General features: G+C 38.5%; 1 protein-coding gene across 1 annotated transcript; it reads right to left on the bottom strand.

The window, feature by feature from the left end:
• Nucleotides 1-11,850: 11,850 nt before the first annotated feature.
• On the bottom strand, nucleotides 11,851-22,689 carry LOC107216851. The gene is made up of 2 exons (XM_015654166.2): nucleotides 19,869-22,689; nucleotides 11,851-12,102 (listed from the first exon to the last, which is right to left on the bottom strand). The coding sequence occupies exons 1-2, from the start codon at nucleotides 20,500-20,502 to the stop codon at nucleotides 11,990-11,992; spliced, it is 747 nt and encodes a 248-aa protein (XP_015509652.1). The 5' UTR covers nucleotides 20,503-22,689; the 3' UTR covers nucleotides 11,851-11,989.
• Between the last annotated feature and the right edge of the window lie 344 nt (nucleotides 22,690-23,033).

Consider the following 23,033-nt stretch of genomic DNA (forward strand, 5'->3'; position numbering starts at 1 on the left):
CGCCTCTTCCCATTCTCTTCTTCTTCTTCTTCTTCTTCTTCTTCTTCGACCATAGGTGCTTACTATTCTGCTGGGCAACTCTCGTTGGAAAGATATAGACGTATACATATGTATACACATATGTTTTATATATATATAACATATCACTTAAATACACAATATTATTGATTTTAAAATTAAAAATATAGATTTCCAATGAAATGTTAATTAATAAATTTCATTAATCAACGATATGAGTCAGTTTTGTAGCACTTATAAATTAATAACATCATTATTTCAAACGGTTCGATGTTTGAGGCCTGATACTCCGAAACGACTTACCTTACGCAAATCTTTATTCAGATCTTTTTTGTAGAGCGTAAAATTTCCTACAAGAATATGTTTTTTTTATATCTTCACACTGATTCGTCTTCGAGCAATAAAATTCTAAATTTTTAAAAAATTTTATTCCCATGTTATTTAAATGGGAAATAGAAAATTGAGAATCGCCACCTCTAAATATCAATATTAAGAGCTCATATTTTACCGAGGTCATTTTTGAGGGACACTCGGAAGATTTTTCAATGTTCTTCGAAAAAAAAAAAATAGTCGGTTTTTTTAAAACACTCTAATATATATATATAATATATATATATGTATTACACACTCTATGCAGCAACGTGGAAGTGTGCAATGCGTAGCATCATACACTCTATAATATATGATCCTTGCCTGGGCTATTCTTCAGTTCCTGAGAGTTGTTGAATCCTTCTACCGTTTTCAATTCTGTATTGGAATATATTACACATATACGCATCCTAACCGCGTATTCACCTTTTACCGACTACCGCGACTCGGCCAAGTCAGGCAACTTTTATACTCGGTTACGTTGGGTTAGGTCAGTTCGACAGAGACTGCGTTAGGTTTCGACCAGGTCCGTTTTCAAATTTCTCGGAAGTTACGAATTTCGCGATAAATATTACGGAAAAGAGGAGATTGTAATTTTCTTATTACCAAAATTTGACGAAAAAATTTACGAATTTATCATTACTGTGAAACTTGATAGTCATGCAGAGTGTTGATCGAAAAGCATCTCATCCTTTGTAGTGAGGAATCGAAGAAAATAATGCAAAACACTGTCCGAGACAGTGTGAATTATATACATACATATATAGATAGCAAAATTTATTGCTACACGAATCCAATAATTTATAACTGTACATACATATGTGTATGTATAATAGTCGTGTGTAAATGGCAAAGTTACCGTACGATCCGCTGAGAGTGGCTCCGTCACATGTTGCTTGCCAAAACGTGATGAAAAAAACCATGTAAATATACAACGAAGAAATAACGAAGAAACTCCTTTTTTGTACAGCAAAAACGAGAAACGAGAGAAGAAAAATTCTGAATAAAATAACCCGCAGCATAATGATACGTTATAAATAAAATACGTATTATTGCAATATCTTATCGTTCCTCTTACAACATGCACATAATACGTTACAGAGACATGTGTATCCCATGTACAAAATACATCACATGCGGTGATCTCATTGTCAGAACGAGAGAGAAAAAGAGATTTTTATCAAATATTATACATGTTACACACACACTGCGTGTGCGCTTTAACTGCACCACAAGACCCTCGGATCCAAACCGCGTATAACGCGATTATATGACATACGTATTCCTATAGATACGTGTATGAATGTATATCTCTGTGGTTCTCGGTTAAACTAAAATATCTTGGGCTATCGTCCGGCCCGTCACCGTGACCTATATGCATGTACGCAGGTGTACAGGGTGGGCCAAAAAAAAAAAAACGGGTCTAAATTAAAACGTGAATAAAATCCGAACGCGTCTACTGATTAAAAAAAAAAATTCTGCGCTAAATTAGAAGAACGAACATTTCGTTTCGTGCTTGAAAGTCTGGAAAATCTTTATTTCTTTCTGAGATGTATACATGCTATGGAATAACAGGTTCTAAAAAAGTCGCTGTGTGGACAAAAAAAAATCAATATTAAAGAATGTTCAACCTAATTGCCATGTTAAATTACGATTTGAAGACTGATTTATTTTGGTTCAACTCAATTAACAATGAGTTTCATCCTCTTTTCTTGTTATTTTTTATTATTTCAAATTTTCGAATAATTTTTGCGATCAAACGCTGTCGAAGAAAAGCAAATGCAAAGGGAAATTTATTGTTAGTGATAAAGTTTGGTATGTCCAGCATCTGCGGCTACTACTGCCGCAGAACTCTCCTTCGCTAGGATAAGAACAGGATATGCGACTTCAACTTCCACGGATCAATGAATAATTATTCTTCGCGACTGCAATTTTCATGCTCTAGGTAATTTGCGAATATTAAAAAAGTCAGCCTTAACGCCGTTTCAAAAAATTTCGAAAATGTTCGATTTATCTGCCTGGTTAGTCGTTCCTGATCGGATCGGATCGACATTGAACTCTGCTTAACAGTTAGCTAAATTAATTTTGGTTAAGTTCTCGGCATCATTTACAGCTGACTTTTTTGACAGTGATCTCTCTTCATAATGTCCTTAACGTCCAGAATTTCAATCACAAAGCGTGCGTTTTGACCCTAATATAAGGAGAAACGTTTTGCGTCACGTGGAAAGAGACAAAGGAGAATTGTTAAAATGCCAGGATGAAACATCGAATCACAATTTAAGATAAAAATTAAGTTAACCATTATGTAATATTAATTTTTTTCATCCTTCCAGCAACTTTTTGAAAACCCAATATTCAACGGCGTGTATCTGAGCAACGAATGAAGATGTTACGGTTTTTCAAACGCGAAACGAAAGATTTGTTCATCTAATTTCGAGCAAAAAACAGTTTCTGCAAATCGGTTGACGCGTTCGGTTCTTGTTCACGTTTTAATTCGATCCGTTTTTTTCTTTCTCGGTCCACCCTGTATATACATATATATACATACCTCCACGTGTACGGATGTATGTGTATGCGGACTGTACGCCGAGTCTAATCCGACTCAACTAAAACCCGGTTAGGCTAGGTCCGCGCATTCGCATGATTTTTGCCAATGGAAATCACCACCAATCGACAGTCGTCGTCGCCGTAGCCAGCCAGTCAGCATCGGCATCTCTTCTTGATCTCCGGTGATTCCGTGCTTGCGTAAGCAATTCATACGGATCTTCATACTCTATTCTTCCAGGGTCGTTATAAGTAAAACAAGTTAGCCGGAAGCCCAAAGCATTAATGAACATCGCTGCACATACTATTTTCTTAGAATATCGATCGTCTATTGTGAATTATCATTGGAAACCATTCCAATGGGGGGGGGGGGTTAAACTCGTGGTATGCATATTTGTTTGTTTTTTGATCGAACAATTAACATTATCCGTGACATTATTAACATATTTTCGATTATATAAGTGAATCACATCACGTTGGGAGGGGGGTAAAAAACTGCGCGATGTTGGGGGTGGGGGGAAAATGTCCGAAAACGATGTGAGACAATATTGGAATACCATAGCTTCTTACTTTCTTTGTACTGAGAAATATCGCCACCACGATCAATATTGTTGTATCGTCATCGTTTATCGTCGTGATGATCATTGCGACTGGCTATATTTCCGCTGGTAAAAAATGAAGAGAGTGTCGGAGGTGGAGCCGGAGGTTGTGTCGCCCAACGCGAGGGCCGTTGCAATGACCGGACTTTGAACCCGAGGCGTATCGTAAACAACAGCAGACCGTACGATGCACTCGCTTTTGCACTGTGCTGCGACCGTCGCGCCTCGCCTTGCCATTCGTGAATGCGGTACTGGTTACACATTATACCCATCCGGTACTCGTTCAGCTCCTGCTGCACTTCCTCTCCTGATGCGCCACCGGCTACTTTTTCTTTACTAGCTACCGCTCTATTTCACTGCGTAACAACATCAGTGCCAGGCCAAGAATTTCAAGTACGACACACCCTCCAAGTCGTAGGAAAAGTTTTGTGCTTGCTTTTGTGTGATTATGCAGCGTGGATCAAAGTTGTGTTGCACTCGCGGATGAAAGTAAAATATGATCTGTAATACCTAAATAAAGGGAAATTGAAGGCGTGCGGTTTGTGCGTTTGTTTTGGTTGTAAAGAACTACGAAAGGAGAGGGACGAGAGGAAATCGCAAAGCTCGGCTCCAATTTGTATTCACGACCCGTCGGCCTCCGATGCTCTACAGTTACTCGATCACCTCCGATGCCTCATTAAAACCTCGGGCACTGCTTCTCTGCTGCACATCTTTCGGGCCGTGACTACCGTTTTCAATCGCTCTGCTCCTCCTTCTTCTTTTCATCTATCTTTCTTTCGCCCCCTTTGGGTCGTAACGTAACAGGTTCGACCGACCCGTCATCGCCATGTGGATCAAGTCGGAGTGACATTGAATCCGGGTGATCGGGGATTTGTTGACAAACAAAGCATCTCGTGTACCTGCGCGTCTCTGTATAACGCAATTTCGTTCTTTGTCCGCTGTTCCACTCAGTGTCATGTACTTTACGTGAAACGCTTACACACAGCATCCGCAAAATCTCCGATGATTGGACTGTCCATGATTTTTTTTCTCTTTTCACCATTCTCTATCAGCAGCTAGTATATACGCTCTATAATTCGACGATGATGACAGTGGTGATGACGACGAAGATTCGATGTTGGAATCGGTTTTCTTCGACGATTCGATTATATTTTATGCCTGTGCGGTTTCACACCATCACCGTGCGTGATGGATCAACTTCAATCTCGTCGCTATAGGTGAATTGAAATTACATTCCGATCGAATTGTTGAGTTCGCGATGCCGATCGAAAACCCATAGGCAATTGTTTTCTGCCGTATTTCAATGTCTGCGGGTTAACGTTTTATCGGATGAGTTGATAAAGAGAGACGGAAAAAAGACTTTGAACTTTTGCGTCGTGATGCAGCGATAACAGTACAATCGTAGACCGGAAGCTAGCAAGTCACGAGCCGTCGGAACACCGACCTCAGAAGGAGGAAGAAAACCCGTTATCGTGGCTGTTGCGGTGTGTCGAAGTAAAAGAAGAGGAAGAAGAAGAAGAAGAAGGTAGTGGTTCACAAGCGCGGTCGCTCCTTCTTCTTCTCTCGGTTTGTTATTATCTTTTACCCACACGCGCAAGTGTCTGTTTCTAGGTACGTGCACAATGCACACGTACACATATAGAATAAACGGGCAGAAGCAAGCAAAAATACGGAGTACCGTTTCGCGGACACGCCATAACTCAAGCGGAAACGCGTTTAGGATTAAAAAAAGCGCGAACGCTTCTTCATCATATAACACACCATCGACCACACGTATACGATCCATGTTTTGCTTGTATTCGTGTCATGTCATGATACACACCGCGGAATCGTGATGTGAGTTCGAATTATCATCTTACAGTCTTCAGTTTTATTCACTTTTGGTTATTTATTACATAACTGAGAGTGTTTCGAATCGAAACGAATTACGTCTCGACCCCGATTCGAAAGACATGCGGGCCAATTTCTCAGCGAAATATTTCTGGGGAATATTTTTCCTAACGCGATAGACGAGGCGATCGGCACTTACCGTTTGCCGTTCGGAGGCTATGCGAACGAACGAGTGAATTGGCGCATGTTGGAGTACAGTTTCGACTTTCCAACACGACCTGCATCCATCGCGGTGAACAAACCCGACGGCAGAAATCAGATTCCTCGTTCTTCGTCGGTCGGTAAACGCGGGTCGTGCAGCAGGGTGATACGGTGCGATCAGAGGAGAAGAAAACCCACTCGGCCAAACGATGATCGTTGCTTCTGGCGGTGGCGCCTTTTATTATCTATCGAGCAAAACAGCACGGCGAGTGTCGTTCGATCCTTTTCGAATCACCTTAACGTCCTGCCCCAAATCGTCGGATACGTTTTACCATTTCTACGTCGAGGATGTGTTGCGTTTCACCGAAAACAAACACACCGCGTGAATGATTTCAGCGTAGATCAATGATCGGAAATCTTTCATCGTTCTCGTAATCCTACACTTATGTTATGTTGGTGTACGAGCTCTCCAACAGCTGTATCACGGATATGAATTCAGTTAGTAATAAACTTGTTCCGAAGTGAAAGCCGCCGTTGTTGTTGATTGCCGCTTTTGCTGTTCGCTTGCTGCGTCGGTTATAGCGGTTTAATAACGGCGCAGCCCGCCGGCGCTGTTCGCCAACCTCTATATACGAAAATACGCGTTCAAACGCGCGGTTTACTTTCAAAATAGTGATAGTTATACGATAATGAAACATACGGTGATACCGATATCACACCGGTGTCAGCCGCTGTACGCGATACGTCATAGATTTTCATTCGTCAAGTTGAAAACTATGCGTTAGTTTGTAAACCGAGGAACAAGATTGATAAACTAATCTCAGTTTCTCTCATAGAGGAAAAACTAGGTAGATGAAACGTAGATTAGAATTGAGGGAAAATATTAAAGCTTCGTTATTTTACCGATTCTCTTTACAATGTATAATCGTATAATTGCTGGCTTTTGGTCTCGAGAATCGTCGCAACAGGCTTCTCGGCATTTCCGTTTAAAGGGTTATTGTTGTTGTATTATGTAACTGAGAGGTGCAGCGGATTGAATTCAATGGGACAACGAAAAACGCGAGAGCATAGATGTTGCAGATGGAAAAATAGTCGTTGAAGAAAAACGCGTGAAATTTGAGAACGAGTCAAATAGTCTTTCTTCCGATAAACGTTCACGTCGTCGTTCGATAATATATTGCGACGACGTTTGCCACGCATAGTTCTTCGTATTCTTTGAAGACTCGGTTATATTACAACAATATTCACGACGTTTTCAGGCACCGGAAGTCGCGATTCACTTCAAGGCGAAAACAAGGCCAGGCTTTTAGACCGTTAACATCGGAGATTTTGCCCGCAGCTTGCCTCATTCCACGACCAGTTTTTGCGTAATGCATATAATAGGTACGATGGAATTGGATGTGAGAAATTATCCCACGCACCTGCGCTCGTTTCGAGAACAAGGAAAAAACAAAGAAAAAATAGGAGAACGTGCGAATAACGTTGAAAATTGATTTGCCAGAGATTTGACTTTGTTTCCTCTATTTTCCTTGTGCGTTACCTTGCCGAATTTCGAACGCGAATTATAATCGTGATATCAGTTTGTGTACGATTATTGTGACAGTTTATATTCGCGTTTCGATGATGGGAGGATGAGAAGAGAAAGAAATGGCACATTCCAAATCAAATATCCTCAATTCCTTTATCACTCCGTTAAAATTTTTTAACGCAAGATTCAGAGGTGAAGTGTATTTTTAACACCGCCAGCGTACAACAACAAGAGTATCGGCTTGGGCCGCCATGAGATGGATCGAAAATAGATCATCAATGTTGGAAGCGTATAAACTTCAGATCCATCATTGGATTATACGCCTGCGTGAATGACCTATCACGAGATTCGATTTTATTGCTTAAACGGCGTGTTTTTTTGCGCGGTCGTTGTCATTTTTATACTCGGTGATACGAATTCATCGGTCGATCTAGATCGCGTGCGAATAAAATTAGGAGATTTAATACGGAAGAATAAGAAGGCGAAGAATCGATCGATATATTGAGAATTCTCAAGAGTTCAGGGAGAAGGAGGAGGTGAAAAAAATTCATCGAAATAGATTTCACGATTTTTTTTTTTTTAAATAAACAATAGCACTGTATTTTGGGTATGTATAGGTTAGTGATTTCTTTCTTTATTTTTTTTGTTTTATCTTATTCCTCTTCTTCTTCTCTCAATAATAGTAATGTTATCGTTATTGATTATTCTTATTATTATTGATGTTGTTGTTACTATTATTGTTATTATCATTACTACCATTACTACTACTACTGCTATTACTACCGTTACTTTCTCCTTTAAATCTTTTTCAATTTGTAATTTTCATCATTGTAGGTACATGTATATACTATGTGATATGTATATGATAGGTGTAATGCTTGAGTATACATTAGAATGTTTCAAAAAAACCGTCTATTTTCTTTTTTTTCGAAGAACATTGAAAAATCTTCCGAGTGTCCCTCAAAAATGACCTCGGCAAAATATGAGCTCTTAATATTGATATTTAGAGGTGGCGATTCTCAATTTTCTATTTCCCATTTAAATAACATGGGAATAAAATTTTTTAAAAATTTAGAATTTTATTGCTCGAAGACGAATCAGTGTGAAGATATAAAAAAAACATATTCTTGTAGGAAATTTTACGCTCTACAAAAAAGATTTGAATAAAGATTTGCGTAAGGTAAGTCGTTTCGGAGTATCAGGCCTCAAACATCGAACCGTTTGAAATAATGATGTTATTAATTTATAAATGCTACAAAACTGACTCATATCGTTGATTAATGAAATTTATTAATTAACATTTCATTGGAAGTCTATATTTTTAATTTTAAAATCAATAATATTGTGTATTTAAGTGATTTAAGATTTTTCAATGTTCTTCGGAAAAAAAATAGTCGGGTTTTTTGAAACACTCTAGTATACATATACATACCTACATACCGCACATGCACGCGCATATATATATATATATATATATATATATATATATATATATATATATATATATATATATATATATATATCTACTGTTGTAATTATTATTATAATTATGTTACTCGAATTTATCTTCATTATGTATAATGTGTATGGTATATTCACCATAATACACATAGCGTGTACTTTTTAATCTGTGTACAATTATGACAGTGACAATGATGATGATGATGATGATGATAATAATCAACTTGTGTTTGAATTAGTCGACAATAATAATCACAACAGCAACAATAACGACATACATGTGTGTGCGCGTGCATGCGGGCGTGTGTATTAAATACTGTATCGAGGAGGAAAAGAAAGAAAAATGTTCACCTCTTCTTTCTCTTCTGTCCGTCTTGTTTTCTGTCTTGCTCGCTTCTTGACGCAAAATAAATTCATTACTTGCGAATTAATAGATTTTTCTTTACTTTATCTTTTTTCGTTTTCTTACGAGATTGTTATTATATTCATCATCATTATTATTGTTATTACCGATGCTTCATGTGTCTGTAATATTTGATGTAAAAAAAAAAAGACCCACCTTATTTTTCAACTTATGCGTATATAAATATGGATATTCTGAATCTGTTATTCGTAAATCTTTTCTTTCGCTATCTGTGTTATAAAAGCAGTAACGATGAAAACGATAATAATGATAATAACAACAATCGTCGCACAGTGTCATCTCTTCTTGCAGTCCGATCTTATAGTGCTTTTATTATTATTATTATTATTAATAACAATAGTAATGATAATAGTAGTAATAATCATTATACACACATGTATAAATATAGACACGATAAAATCTATAACATAATATTACATTTTACCACATAATTAAAAAGTACGCGCTAATTAGTTATGTTTACTGAGATCATACTAATACATCACAGGGTTACATCAATATATAATAATAATTATTATAAGTTTATGCATTTTGCTTATTTTTATTTAGGGGATTTTTTTTTTTTTTTTGCTGAATTTTGAACAACTTTGTTTCACTTGTAAAACTTTTTCAGTTTACTCAAATTTTCCCTGACCAACTCTGTTAATCGAAGTCTTTATAGGTCGGGAAGAAACTTTTGTAGGTATATACGAATCCATTTCACGAGGGATAGAGAAAAAAAAATAATTTCTTTTACTTTATTCTAGCAAGAGAAAGAAAGTTCTCTCGTTTTTTTACACTTCTCTCTTGGATGCTTGTGTCTTGTGTGTGTTGAACATATCATTATGTTGTTTGGGTAAAGGATTCGAAGTTCTGGTCTCTGTTTTTCCATGTTTCTCGTGTATTTTCAGAACTTGAAATGATTCTAATTCGTGTAATATATTCATTGTATTTACGTGTGTTTTTAGATTTTTTTGAAGAAGGAAGGAAGGATGAGGAGAGTGGAAATTCACAACTCGTTGAAACTTTCGGGGTATGTATTGTATAATTCACATACTTACAATTGTATTATTTGAATTAGAGAAGAATATGGGGAACCGAAGAAGAAGAAGAAGAGAGAGTTAGCAAAAATCTTGGTTTATGATATGTGACACAATTTTATAAATTTTCTTTTGAATTTTCATAGAATAACCATTTTACTCGTGTATATATCTTTCATCAAACAACTCAACAGTTGGGCATTGCGTTCATCTGTTTTTATTTTGCACCAGTTAAAAGACTGAAAAACTACTCTCGTTACACTTTGAACGATTCGAACAGAAACTACAATAATTTCTCTGTGAATATCAAAATTTGAATAAAAAATTCTCCTCACATTCCGGTATTTATAAAATAACATTCAAATCACACACAAATTCGAGATATGTTCTGATCTGTAAAATTTTTACTCTCGTTAAAATTTCGTTCCTCTAGTTTTCTGTACTTCAGTTAAATAAGTTAACTTTCGTTTCGTGGTAACGATGTTTGAGAACAGATCGAGATATTTCGGTTTCACGTCGATCCCGTCTCAAAATCGAATTTCAATTTACCGTGTCGTGAATAAATTTTCTGCACCGTTCGACTCTGACTTCTCTGAAATAATCTCTTTGTTAATTATCAACTAACCAAACAAAGAAAAAAAAATTACACAACGAATTTGAGAAGTTTTTGCCACCGATATTTTTCTTCTTCCTCTTCTTCTCTATTTTCCACTTTACGTATTTCTGTGAGTACGTGTGTATAAATATACATGAGTGGCATTGGAGTATAACAAACAAACGATTAATATATTACATTATATAAATTTTATCACTAGATCATTATTTTTATCTTTACTATTTTTTTTTTTTTTTCGTTTTCATTTTTCCCATCTTTCTTTTCTTGGCAATTACACAAATTGCCAATAATATTTGCCTATACCCTAGTCATATTATTGTTGTTTTTATTATTTATTGTTATTTCTTTTACATGTATATTTGTTTCGCAATTCCATCCAAGAAAAAAAAAAAACATAACCTACTACATGTAGTAGCGAGAAAAAAAAAATTTGAAAAAAAAAAAATGGAAAGCAAAACGACGACGTTAAACGGAAGAAGAAAATTTATACTGACAGTAACGGCAACAACGACAAGAACAATAGTAAAAGTAATAATAATAATAACAATGACGGTAATAATGATTAACGCATCGATTAACCGCAATAAATTTATTCATGTCACTCGTTTTATCCTCCATCTCTCAATTCTGGATTAATTATTCAGCTTGCGTCGATTTAAAAACAAAACGACCATTAATTAAATAGGTGTGGCATAACTTCACAAAGCTTTTAAGAAAATGAAAAACCAACGGAACTAATTTTAAATAAATAAATAAAAAGATACAGCTGCGGTAAAATGTTCGATATTTTTTTCCCGATTGTTACGATTGTTTTTACCCTCATTATTGTCATCATTATTATTCTCGTTATCGTGTTGCTGTTGTCGTTATTACTATTAATTATCATCACTACAGTTATAACTAGTACTTGTTACTAATGTTACATCATATTTCACCTACACGTATAATATACCATACGAAAAATATTGTTAACAACAAAAATTGTACGAACGAGACTCGTAATAATATAATATTTGTATAATTGTAATTAATGTTTAACGAATGAATCGTTCTCGGAGGTATGCGTATAATGGCCTTTTGCGTTTATTGTATTTTGGTAAATTTATACTTATCAATTATAATTTCATTATATATATATATACACATATATATATTTCCATCATTATCATCATCATCATCATCATCATCAAAATAATTTTTAAACGAAAAGGACCGCAGAAAAAAAGAACATTATTATTATAGACATATTATAAGAATAATAATCGGATTTAAATTCTGCATATGTATATATATACATATATACATATATATATATACACACATACATATATCGTATATAATATATATGTATATATACACGCGCGTAACTGCATTTCTCTCTTAGCTGCGTATTTGTCCCGCGTTACGGGATATTTTTTCCGGTGGTTCGATCACGATGCTGCCGCTCTTCGACGACGTGCCTTTCAACGAACGCTTGCGACTCTTCATAAAGTCTGAAACACACAATGAAAATAATAATTAATAACGAGCGAATTGTTTTTGGTTAGTTTTTATTTTCCATATACATATCAACGATGCGTCGTATTGTATAAAGATGAATTATCGAAACCGGTTATTCGCTTTTCGTTAATTCTGGTTTGCGTATTTTTTTATACATGTATGTATGTGTTTTAACATTATGGTTTACTAAATCCGTCGTTATACACAAGAATATGAAGTAATATATATATGTGTGTATATATATATATAATGTAATGTTAAGACACATGCATATGTTAAAAAAATATACGTGATCAGTGCAACGTAATGTTAATTCTTATATCAGATAGATAATTATCATTTGAACTTCTCTCCCGTTTCAAGGACACGGGTAAAAGGAGGGATCGCAATCCGGCCGTGTAATTAAAATGGGCAGACAGTGAAAACGACAAGAGTAAAGAAATTGCAAATTGCGAACGTATTGGTTTCTTATCACACGGTATAAAAAATATGTATGTACGAATTTTAGGGTAAAAAAGGAAGCCCGCAATCAAGATCAACGCGCCGTAACATGTCGAAAGAGAGGGCATCTCGCAATATATTACGTACATCGTATCGTATGACTCACAATCTGCGTAGCAGGGTAAACGTGAGCTTTCCTCTTTTTCGCCCCTGGATAATCTTCTCTCTTAATTACGCTGTATATCATACATGTCTAAAATACTAATCATGCGTGTATGTGGTGTTTTATTTTTGAACGTGTTTGTTTATTTATTGTAATCTTATCGGTCCAACGCGCTTATAATAACGTATCGAGAGTATACATGGATAAGTAACAACATAAAAGAGAGAATTATGGAGAGTATTTAATCGGTATCAAGTATGGATATGCATTATTACATATATGAGCATAATTATACGTCGAAGTGCCAGAGTCGATTTTTTTTCTATCCTTTTTCTTTGTTAGTTTTTTTTTTCCATTCATCTTAATTATACTTATTCAACTACCTTATCGTAAACGTAATTATCGCATATATTTAACGGCTAAACGCGACTCCCACGAACATTATAATACATGTGTGTGTGTATGTCTGTATGTTTGTATATCTACATATATATGTATTAGGTTTATATCGCACATTTTTTTCTTCATGTAATCGCAATCCGCGAGTTTGTACCTCGCGGTCAAACAGTGAAAACACATGTTTTGTACACTCAATTTAATTCGGGTAGCAAAATATAAATTTGAGATAAGGTGAGAGATAAGAAGAGAGAAAAAAAATTAATAAAATAAATCAAACCGAATGTACGTAAATAAAAGAAATAAAAAAATACCTATATGAGAGAAAATGAAACACACGCACACGCAGACAAGAGAGAAAACATTGCAAAGTGCAGAGCTAATTAGTCTAATCTGCCGATGCATTTTATGTATAAGTATATCATTATGATCGTACATTTATAATAATATTTTTTATTGGAACGGTACGTAATAAGTATAATGATATAGGTATAATAATCACGCTTTTTATGCAAATTGAGTAAATAACTTGCGAGAATAACTTTTATACAACGCGAGCATGTCTTTTGCGTTTTTTTATTCATGTTTTCCGTGCACAAAGTACCCGTTTCTACGACGGTCCATGAAAAGACCACTTTCAACACCTATGAGTCAAAAGTCGACTTTTCTGTACTGTGCGCATGCGCCGTCGCGAACAAATCCAACATCACGCGACCTTAGCCTCAATTTCGTGCTTTGTGAAAAAACGCGTAACATATTCTCGTTATATAAAGAATCGTGTGCAACAAGGAGGCAACGCTCTTTTCGCCTCGCTTATTTGCAATATTCGTCTTCGGCTCGGACGCGTGCTCACTTACGACTCGTATTGCAAACTTACGCTCGGCCCGACAAAAGACAGAGTTTGCCTCCTCGTTACACGATATTCTGTTCCACTCTGTAAGTTTTAACATTTCGTCTAATTTCTGATAATTTTACGGTTATAGATGTTTCCTTTCATTTTTGACCCTATCTATTATTCTTATTACAACTATCAAAGTCGCGGGGGAAATTTATTTGTCCAACCCGCGAGGAGGGTGAGCTTCACTCATCGCCACCCCTCTTCTTCAATGCATCGCAGTCGTCATTCAACGGTCGCGTGTCAGTCACACGGTTATAGTAGTGCGTCCGATTCTCTCTGCGTGCGTCCCATCATTCAGACACACGTTCATTCGAAATACACAAAGGGTCGAGCTCTTCTACATATATATTATACCGACGAATCACAGATGCGTGGTGTATATAAGCGAGGGTGAATCACGTGCAGAGAAATTTACCCCCTCGACATATGTGCAGCTTACGTATATTATACATACATACATACATACATACATATATATATACATATGTTACGGTGATTCAACAAAATCAACTATTTTTTCTTTTTCACAGTCACACGTTCAATAGTTAGGGTATTGTGAAATAACGTGTCTTTCCGTTAAAGTATGAGCCATCAACATTTAAAGGTTCCGCTTTCCAGTTTTTCATTTCCCTGCATTCATTTAACACGAGAAAAATTTTGTTCGTTACTTCTGAATTTTATAACTTGCCAACGGGTGAAAATACAGAAATACTCAAATCATATGTTTGTTGAGAATTGAAAGCTCTGTAGACAAAAAAACTAATGTCTCATTCGTTATATGATAAAGCTATAGTCGCCCAAAAGTTATTCAATGTCAAAATTGAATTTTGACACTTTTATTCTCATTTTACCACTATATCTTTTATCACGTGTAAAACAAAACACAACAGCTGATCTTTCGCGCGTAAATAATTGACAACGTTAAAGTTTATACTACAACCGTTCATATAATTTTTTTTTTTTTTTGTAAATCGTGGAACTTGGGGTGTTGAATGGTAGTTCTTCGACCTGAAATAAGTCGCTCGGTTTTAACACCAATGAATTCATTCGTGAGAAAAATTCTTTTACACAACAATATATACAACGACCAAAACTTTTCTGAAAATCGACTTTACAGTATCGTTTACGAGCCCATTAATGAATGCGCGCCATCTCTTCAGGTTTCGACCTTGTTTCAATTCGGGAAGAATGATGATTGTAGGCCGAACGGATTATTCCGGTTTTGCTCCAATGTAAAAACAGGCATCATCATTTTTGCAGACTATTCAACTATCCACTGCACGATTATTTCGGAGAAAAAACCCACGAAAAGAAATTGGAGAATAAGCGTATCTTTTTCTTTAAACGTTGAACGAGAAAAATCATATACACGCTGTAAGACTGTCGCACATTTTCGACTTGAGCTATGAAAACCCACCACTTCGGGAAGACTTTTTAATTACGGCAGTAAACTAATGTTTCAGCGTTTCGACCATGTTCCAGTAAAAAAATTGTACACATATATTTATATCCGTTGTCCCGTACATTTAAATTTGGTTATAGCCGGTATTCGATTCAATATTAATTCATACGACGTATAAAATACCATGTCTCATTTACAGACGGTAAAAGGGTGTGTGTACTTTTCCGTATACCTGTGTACGAATTGACGTGCGTACAGAATAAGAGAATGTTCAGAGTTAACCCCCCCGATCTCTAGTTCCATATTCGACACGCGATACCGGCAAGCAAGTAACAGCTGACCGCTTTCTAGCCCTCCTCCTCGCCCCATGCACACACCATCATCACCACCTCCGTTAACTGCCTCGGACACGCAGCAAAGAGAGAAAACCGTTACGCGAGTGAAAAATTCGAATTTCGAACGGTCGCTCACTGGGAGAACGGCGAACCAGCGAATCCGAGACGCGTTGTTCATGGCTTGTTATAAACTGACGCTGTAGTTTACGGCCTGCACACAACGTAACGTGTAACGTGACGTATTTAACCGAGCATCGTGTTTATTGTCTTTATAAACCGTCTGCACCCGCGGCATCGTCGCTCTCTTTTGCATTTGTTTATTATTTATGCCGTACGTCTGTGAAAATGGATCGGGATTGAAATTCCGAATGTGAAAAGTTCCGAAACCACCAAATTCCGAAAGGGCATAAATCCGAGAAGTCGAAGCTCCGCAAGTGCGAAAGTGAGAAAATTTAAGAATATGAAACATCGAAATTCCGAATGGTCATATATTTTGAGTTCTATGAATTTCTGGCTTGGAGAAATTTCACCACTTTGATTTTTCTTTCTTTTGGATTTTCGATATTTTTACGTTCGGAATTCTGGTAATTCTTCTGATTTTCGGGTTTTCCAATTCTTTACACCCGCTCGTTGAATAAACTAAGCTCTGTGAGTAATTTTACTTTTCGGAACTTTTCTCTATCCTAACTTGCAATTTTCGGAATATTGAGCCGTCGGCTTTCCGACCATTCGGAAGTTTGTTGTTTCGTAAAAGTTTGATTTCTTTACTTCAAGTTTCGCCACCAAATAATTCGGAATTAGGCCCTTTCGCATCCCCCTCCCGCAAGTATGCACTTTTGCGAATACAAGTTGCTGGTGACCCCTCCCCCCCTCTTTCATTGTCGTTAAATTCGTCGGGATACGACCAACAAATATTTTATACCGGATAGGTATAATTTACGTTTCGGAAATTACGTTGGTAGTATACGTAATCATGTAATTATAATTATTATCATCATCTTATAACGCGGGCCGAGGGAATAAAATAGATGTATGAAGATGAAAGCTCATCAGTATAAATTCGGTGTGAAAATGTTTCGTGTGATTATATACGTATGCAGTATTAAAAATCATGTGAATAGCAGGCGGTGTTTGTGTACAAGTAGCGTCATATGTAAACGTAAACAACGATTGAGAGAGAACAGGGGACTCTATTTTTCTCCATTATTTGTTTGTTTATTTATTTTTTACACGCCGGGAACAAACTACGTTGCTTTTTATCGTTAAAACCGCGTGTATGCATGCAAATCTCGTTTCTGTTATCTACAATCACCGTTTCTTTGCACCTATGTGTAAAATTGAGTGTACAGTGCACGGTACAACCACGGAATCAACATCAGCGTTATACACATACGAGTGAGTATACACAACGAATATTTCGTGTGCCAGAAGTTGTCCTCTCTCTTTCTTACTCCCTGTTCCCTCGTGTATTTTGCATCGGTACAACACTGTTTTACGTACACACATGGAACGTGCGCACAACACGATTCGGCATCATCCTAGAGACCGCAGCAAGCGAAGAGCAGCGGCAAACGCACGCGACAACGACGCGTCACAGGACAGAAATAGTTGCGACGTGTGGGATGGAATGGAGTATAGATATAATATACATAGGTATACGTACGCGGGTATGAATATAATGGGTGCAGCATTGTGTACATACGGTGGGATGTTTTACCGTTTCAATATTACGATTACAAGTTGGGGATGAGGGAGAGAAATTTTGATGGGAAAAGAAACTAAACTCATCAGAGACGGAAAGAAATAACCAGATGAAAGTACTCAAATGTAAAAAATAATTATGTATACATATAGTGAGAAGAAACGGAGAAACGCTCGCGGGAAACGTGTGAAAAAAATAATATCGGGCCATTGAAATTCACCCGATGGTACGAGTTGCTCAAACTTTTTACTTTATGAAACAAGGATATATGTATAATGTAAATATTGGAGGATATTTGACGAAACGATAAGATGATGAACGTTGGTTTACATCACATATTATATACAGTAAACATGAAAATGTATTCTAAAGTTTTGATCAAAAGATTGCTAATCGAATCGGAGTGAAGTACTTTTTTTCTTCAGAAATTCGATTGATTGTAATACAACTCGAAGTGGTCACAAGCTTGCTTTATTGATTGGCTGAAGATTTGATTAGTTTGCATATCTATAATAACTTGAAATTCACTTCCGGTATGAATTAATTATTATTGCGTATTACAGTATTACGTACAACAGTATATATAATAATAATAATAATAATTTAAAGAGCGAACAATGACGACGATGCGATACGAAACGGCGACAACGACAACGGAGCAACAGTGAGAGTTGGTCAGTACCTACGGAAACACGTATTATAGTTATCGTGTTGTTACTGTATACGTGCTGCATGTACAAAAATGTGTCTGTGTGTGTGTGTGTGTGTGTAAAATTGAGTTTATGATAGGTATTATCATATAAACACAAATATGTGTGTATTTGAGCGGCCGACGACAAGGTCGTTCCAATTTTGTTTGCCGATTGTTAAGATCAGACAGTGCAGTAGCTGCTTGCTGTTGTTATTCCGAAGGTGCTCGTAAATCGTCATATACACATACGTATTGCAGTGTCGCAGATAACACGATAATTTATGCGCAAATCGCGTTCTCGTTTATGTATGTGTGTTTAACCCTCAGATGCATTTATATAATACATATTGTCATTGCAATATATTAATTTAAGAGGCTGGAATTTATAACGTTAGAACGTAACGATGCATTTTTGGGAAAACTTGTTATTTCGCAACTTTGGGACTGCATCTATGAATAAAATTCAGTCAACTTTCACACGGTATTACGGAGCTGATATTTTTGCAAAGAGAACTTCTTTCAAGTCACTCTCAAGCTGCGAAATAGTGATTTTTCGTTAAGCGTTCAGTTTTGATACCGTTACAGTCGTTACTAACTTCAACCTTGTATTAATTTGACACTCTCGTTGGTTTGTGTTGCAGAAAACTACGTCGCAGACAAAAAAACTTTGTGTCACCACGGCGATGACGATGATGATCTTTGCACGAGGCATTCGGGAGAATGGTAGGTAAATTATTTTAAACCGGATGAAACGAGTATAAAAAACACATTACTACAGTTGTCTTCTTAAATATGTACATAAGGATTTTTCGGTTCACTACGTTTTTCAGGTAGTACAGCATATATTGTGTATGACATACATGTTATTCACGTGCAGGTTACAGAGGATTGTCAAGAGTGAGGAGGAACTTCTTTTTGTATGAATGAAGCACGGCACGTGCACGTCTTTTTTATATTATTTTTTTTATCCACGGGTATTAAAATTTACGACACAGGACAGTAGAGGTACATATAGGCTTTCGTTTGGTACATTATACACAAAATTGTAGAGGATAGAGTGAAAGAACAAATTAAGGGGGCAGAAGAAGAGACCGGATGAAAGATTCCATAACTGGAATTTTATAGATGAAAAATGTTACTATTCGTACAATTACTTGATATAAACAATTTTGCTTCAAGTATTAAAAAGAAGTTTTACTCTATCATCGGTATTCACTCATATGTACCTACTACTGATCGATGTGATAAAAACGATCGAGTCGTTGCTTGTTTCGAACACGAACTAAACATGCAAACCTGATATTCTCTACAACCATAAAGAATTTAGTAAAAAGTGATCATAATATATGACCCCGAAAAACTTCATGCAAATACCTCTACATGCGTATAATTATATGCTTTTTTTCGACGAATTTTTTGGCTCTAGTGCTGTCTGAGATATGCTGTACTAGATTGATGTACCGTTGGATTCGTCGTCTCAGTGCAAAAATTTGATATGATTTTTCCCCAAAACTTCTTTTCATTCATTTACACACATTATCACGATGAGTATCGTTCAAGCATATCATCTTTCTCATTCATGAACGATGAAGGAAATGCAATGTTCATTGGCCACAACCAGTTTCTGCGAGGAGTTCTAAATGTCCGAAGAACGAAAAGAGCAGTATGAGGGGGAGGATATCGTCTTCGGTCACGAATCGTGCAGTATTTAATAAAAAAAGAAGGGCTCACCGGTGATCGTTGACTGTTTCCTCGCGGCGTGTGGCAGAACGGGAGTGGTCGGATCGTCGGGGGACTGTTTGAGCCTGACCTCGTCGAGTTCGCGTTCTTCATCGTGAGGACGAGTGGCGTCGGGAGTGGTTTCGTCGTCCGACCGATCGTCGATGTCTGGAACGCGGTGTTCCTGGGGCGGCGTCATCTCGGCGTTTCTCGCGATTAGGGGGGTGGTCGTGACGGTGGAAGGCTTGGCCTCGCTGTTGGCGAGGGTGGCCGCCTTGACCTTAGCCGGTTTTCGGGGTGTGCTGGGAGCGTGTTTCCGCAAGTAGGGCATGCCCCGGAGGGCGTAGGGCTCGGGGACGACCTCCGTCGGCGCGATGACCTCCCAGGTGTACCTCGTCGAGGACCGCGGCACCCCGGACTGGAAGTCGAAGCCCCATCGCTCCGCGTCCAGACGCGATTGGGCCTGCAATTCACGCTCGGCAAGGGCGCGGGCTGCCGCGTGATCGATGGGCCCGAAAAGGTCCCGTCGGATCGGAGCCAGCTCAGCCTTCGTCGGCACGACACGGCCGCGGCCCTGCTGCAAGCCGCCCGCCGAACTCCGGCCCATTTCCGTCATTAGCATCGGGTTCAAAACTCGCGCGCTCATATCTCTCGCCCCTTGGATGCCTCTTGTCGCCGCGGCGCGGCGCTCCGCGAGTCTCTTGGTCAGCACACGCGAGTCGCCCGTCTCGGTCCACCGCCTAGTCTCGTCTCGATTCCTAGCCGCGCTGGGCACCGACAGGCAAACACACAGGAACTTGCGACTCACCGACACACAGGCGCGATTCTCGCCCCGCGCGCGCAGTTACGACGACACACAACGATTATTACACGCCTCCTCTATTGCCGGACTCGGCCAGAAGGTGGGAGAGAGACGGACGAACTATCGTCGTTCAAAATGTCCGCCTCTTTTATCGCTGCACCGACCTCTTCTTATTCACTCAAATATCCATTTCCCAAGAGTTTCAACCCCGATTTAGACCGTTTTCGCAACGATTATAGTAGACGATGTTGTACGGGAACGTTTAGAATACTTTGGAGGCCGGTATCGGGATACTTTCTCTCACGTACTTAAGGATATCTGTTTCTCGTGTGGATTTTCACAGGCGCTGAATCGCGTTGCTGTGGGGCGCACGCCGAATCGAATCGGTATTCGGTACTAACCGCACGGTCAAAAGTCGAGACTCTGTGCTTTTGAAACACCACTTTCCACTACTTTGAACACAAATTCCACCACTTGAATGCTAGCGTGAAATCACACGGGACTATTTATCACACGGCCCGCGTAAACACGTACGCACTTGACACCGATGCGCAAATACACTCGAAGTTTCCAAACGAGCTCCGTACACACGTACGCATATACACACGCACACAGTGCGAACCGAGTTGGAATGGACGAAAAAGAAAAATGCGCGGGCTTCCTCGACTTCGTTCACTTTTTGATCGGTTTGTGGAAAGATTACTGAACAGTACTCCGACGATTATTCCTAGGCTTATATCGCGCACTTCTCTTCTGTTACACTTTATCTCGGCACGTAAGAAAATTCCGATTCACGAAACGACGTCGACCACGGTGATGATGATCAAACTCTCTTCGATGCTTCTCTTTCTCGCGTGGTAGGAACCTCGAGGACTTGACGCGCCCGCGCAGTTAAGTGACCAGCTCACGGTTTAACTTCCGCTTCTGTATGCGTGCTCGTATATACACAGGCGGGTTTTTGTGTGTCTCTGGAAGCAGCGAGCGAGCGAGCAAGTCAACGCTGTCGACGACGAGAGAGAGCGCGGGTTGTGGAGAATATTGAAAATCTGGCAACGTTGCGGTCGGTGCGCGAGGCCTGAGGAACTTCTGAGCGCGGAGCTCGCAACAAACCTTAAACTACACCAACACAACCAACCAGCGACTTGAGGACTGTGGTGGAGAGACGGGCATCCGTGGAAGTTGTCGAGAAATAAGGACGGCGAGATATGCCAGAATGAGATTTTTATACTTTTTTTTTTTTTGCAACGCGTGTGACGTTTTTTTCTTTGACTTTATTCTTCTCGTGTTTTCTTACTTCACGACGTTATACTCAGGTTGTAATTATCAATGGTTGAATTATCATTACTGTTATTAATATTCTTCCGACGACAAAACTACTCCGTTATCATCGGCACCTTGGTGGTTGTGTTTTAAGTAGTATTTTAAAAAAGAGATTTCATTCAATAATCTCCTCCACTTTTTTGAGACAAGAAAATAATCTTAGCAGCAATAAAAAAAAAATTCTTTTCTCAAATCTACACGTGTAACAGACACTGTATACAGGTAATCATTGAACATCTCCTCGTGGGTGTTGCATGTATTCACTTAAGCCACACGATGTGGCAATACGTATAAGTCTGCATGGATATGCGTACACCACCCGTGTGCATATCACACTTCCCGCCAATAACAAAAATGACAGTTGCAGCAGTGGCAAGGCAGAACTCCACTACCACTGCGCGTTATCGCGTTCTATGTATAGATGTACAGGAATTCTTGCGTGTACGAGAAAATCGCGTTATTTTAATTTTTTTTCCTTATATCGTGAAATCTGGGATTAAAATCGCGCCGAGGTTGGTTTCCTGGTCGAGAATCAACGAAATGATCGACAACCGAACGCGGGACTTTCAACTAAAACTCTCCTTCTTTCTTCCTTTCTATTTCTCTCTTTCTCTCGAAGCTTTGTTTGCTTTTTTTTTTCTTTTTTTATTTCAAAACACTGCGCGCGCGCCTCCGTCGCGATCCTGACCGGGCGGTTGTGGAACGCCGTTTGAACGCGTAGAGTTTTTGATTCAGCGTCACACGGCAACTCCACACTCTCCCGATCCCGTCGGGGAGGGGCAAACCGGGTGTCACAGGGAAGGGGAGAGCCAATTGCGCCTCCGTCCCGCCCTCTCCACCCCAATTCTCGCCACGCACCCTCAATCTCTCTTTATCTTTCTCTCTCTCTCTCTGCTCTCTCTTTGTCTCCTGCTCGAACTCCCAATTTATCTGTCTCTCTTATTTCTTGGCCGTCGGTGGCGCCATCAGCCGGGTTTTTCTGCGCCAAAAATTCAACCGCACATTTTCTCGTCTAGGTTAACGTACGCGTCCCTTGGCCTGGCAACGCGTTGGCA

Source organism: Neodiprion lecontei, chromosome 4 (genome assembly GCF_021901455.1).
Source record: "Neodiprion lecontei isolate iyNeoLeco1 chromosome 4, iyNeoLeco1.1, whole genome shotgun sequence".
Taxonomy (NCBI): domain Eukaryota; kingdom Metazoa; phylum Arthropoda; class Insecta; order Hymenoptera; family Diprionidae; genus Neodiprion; species Neodiprion lecontei.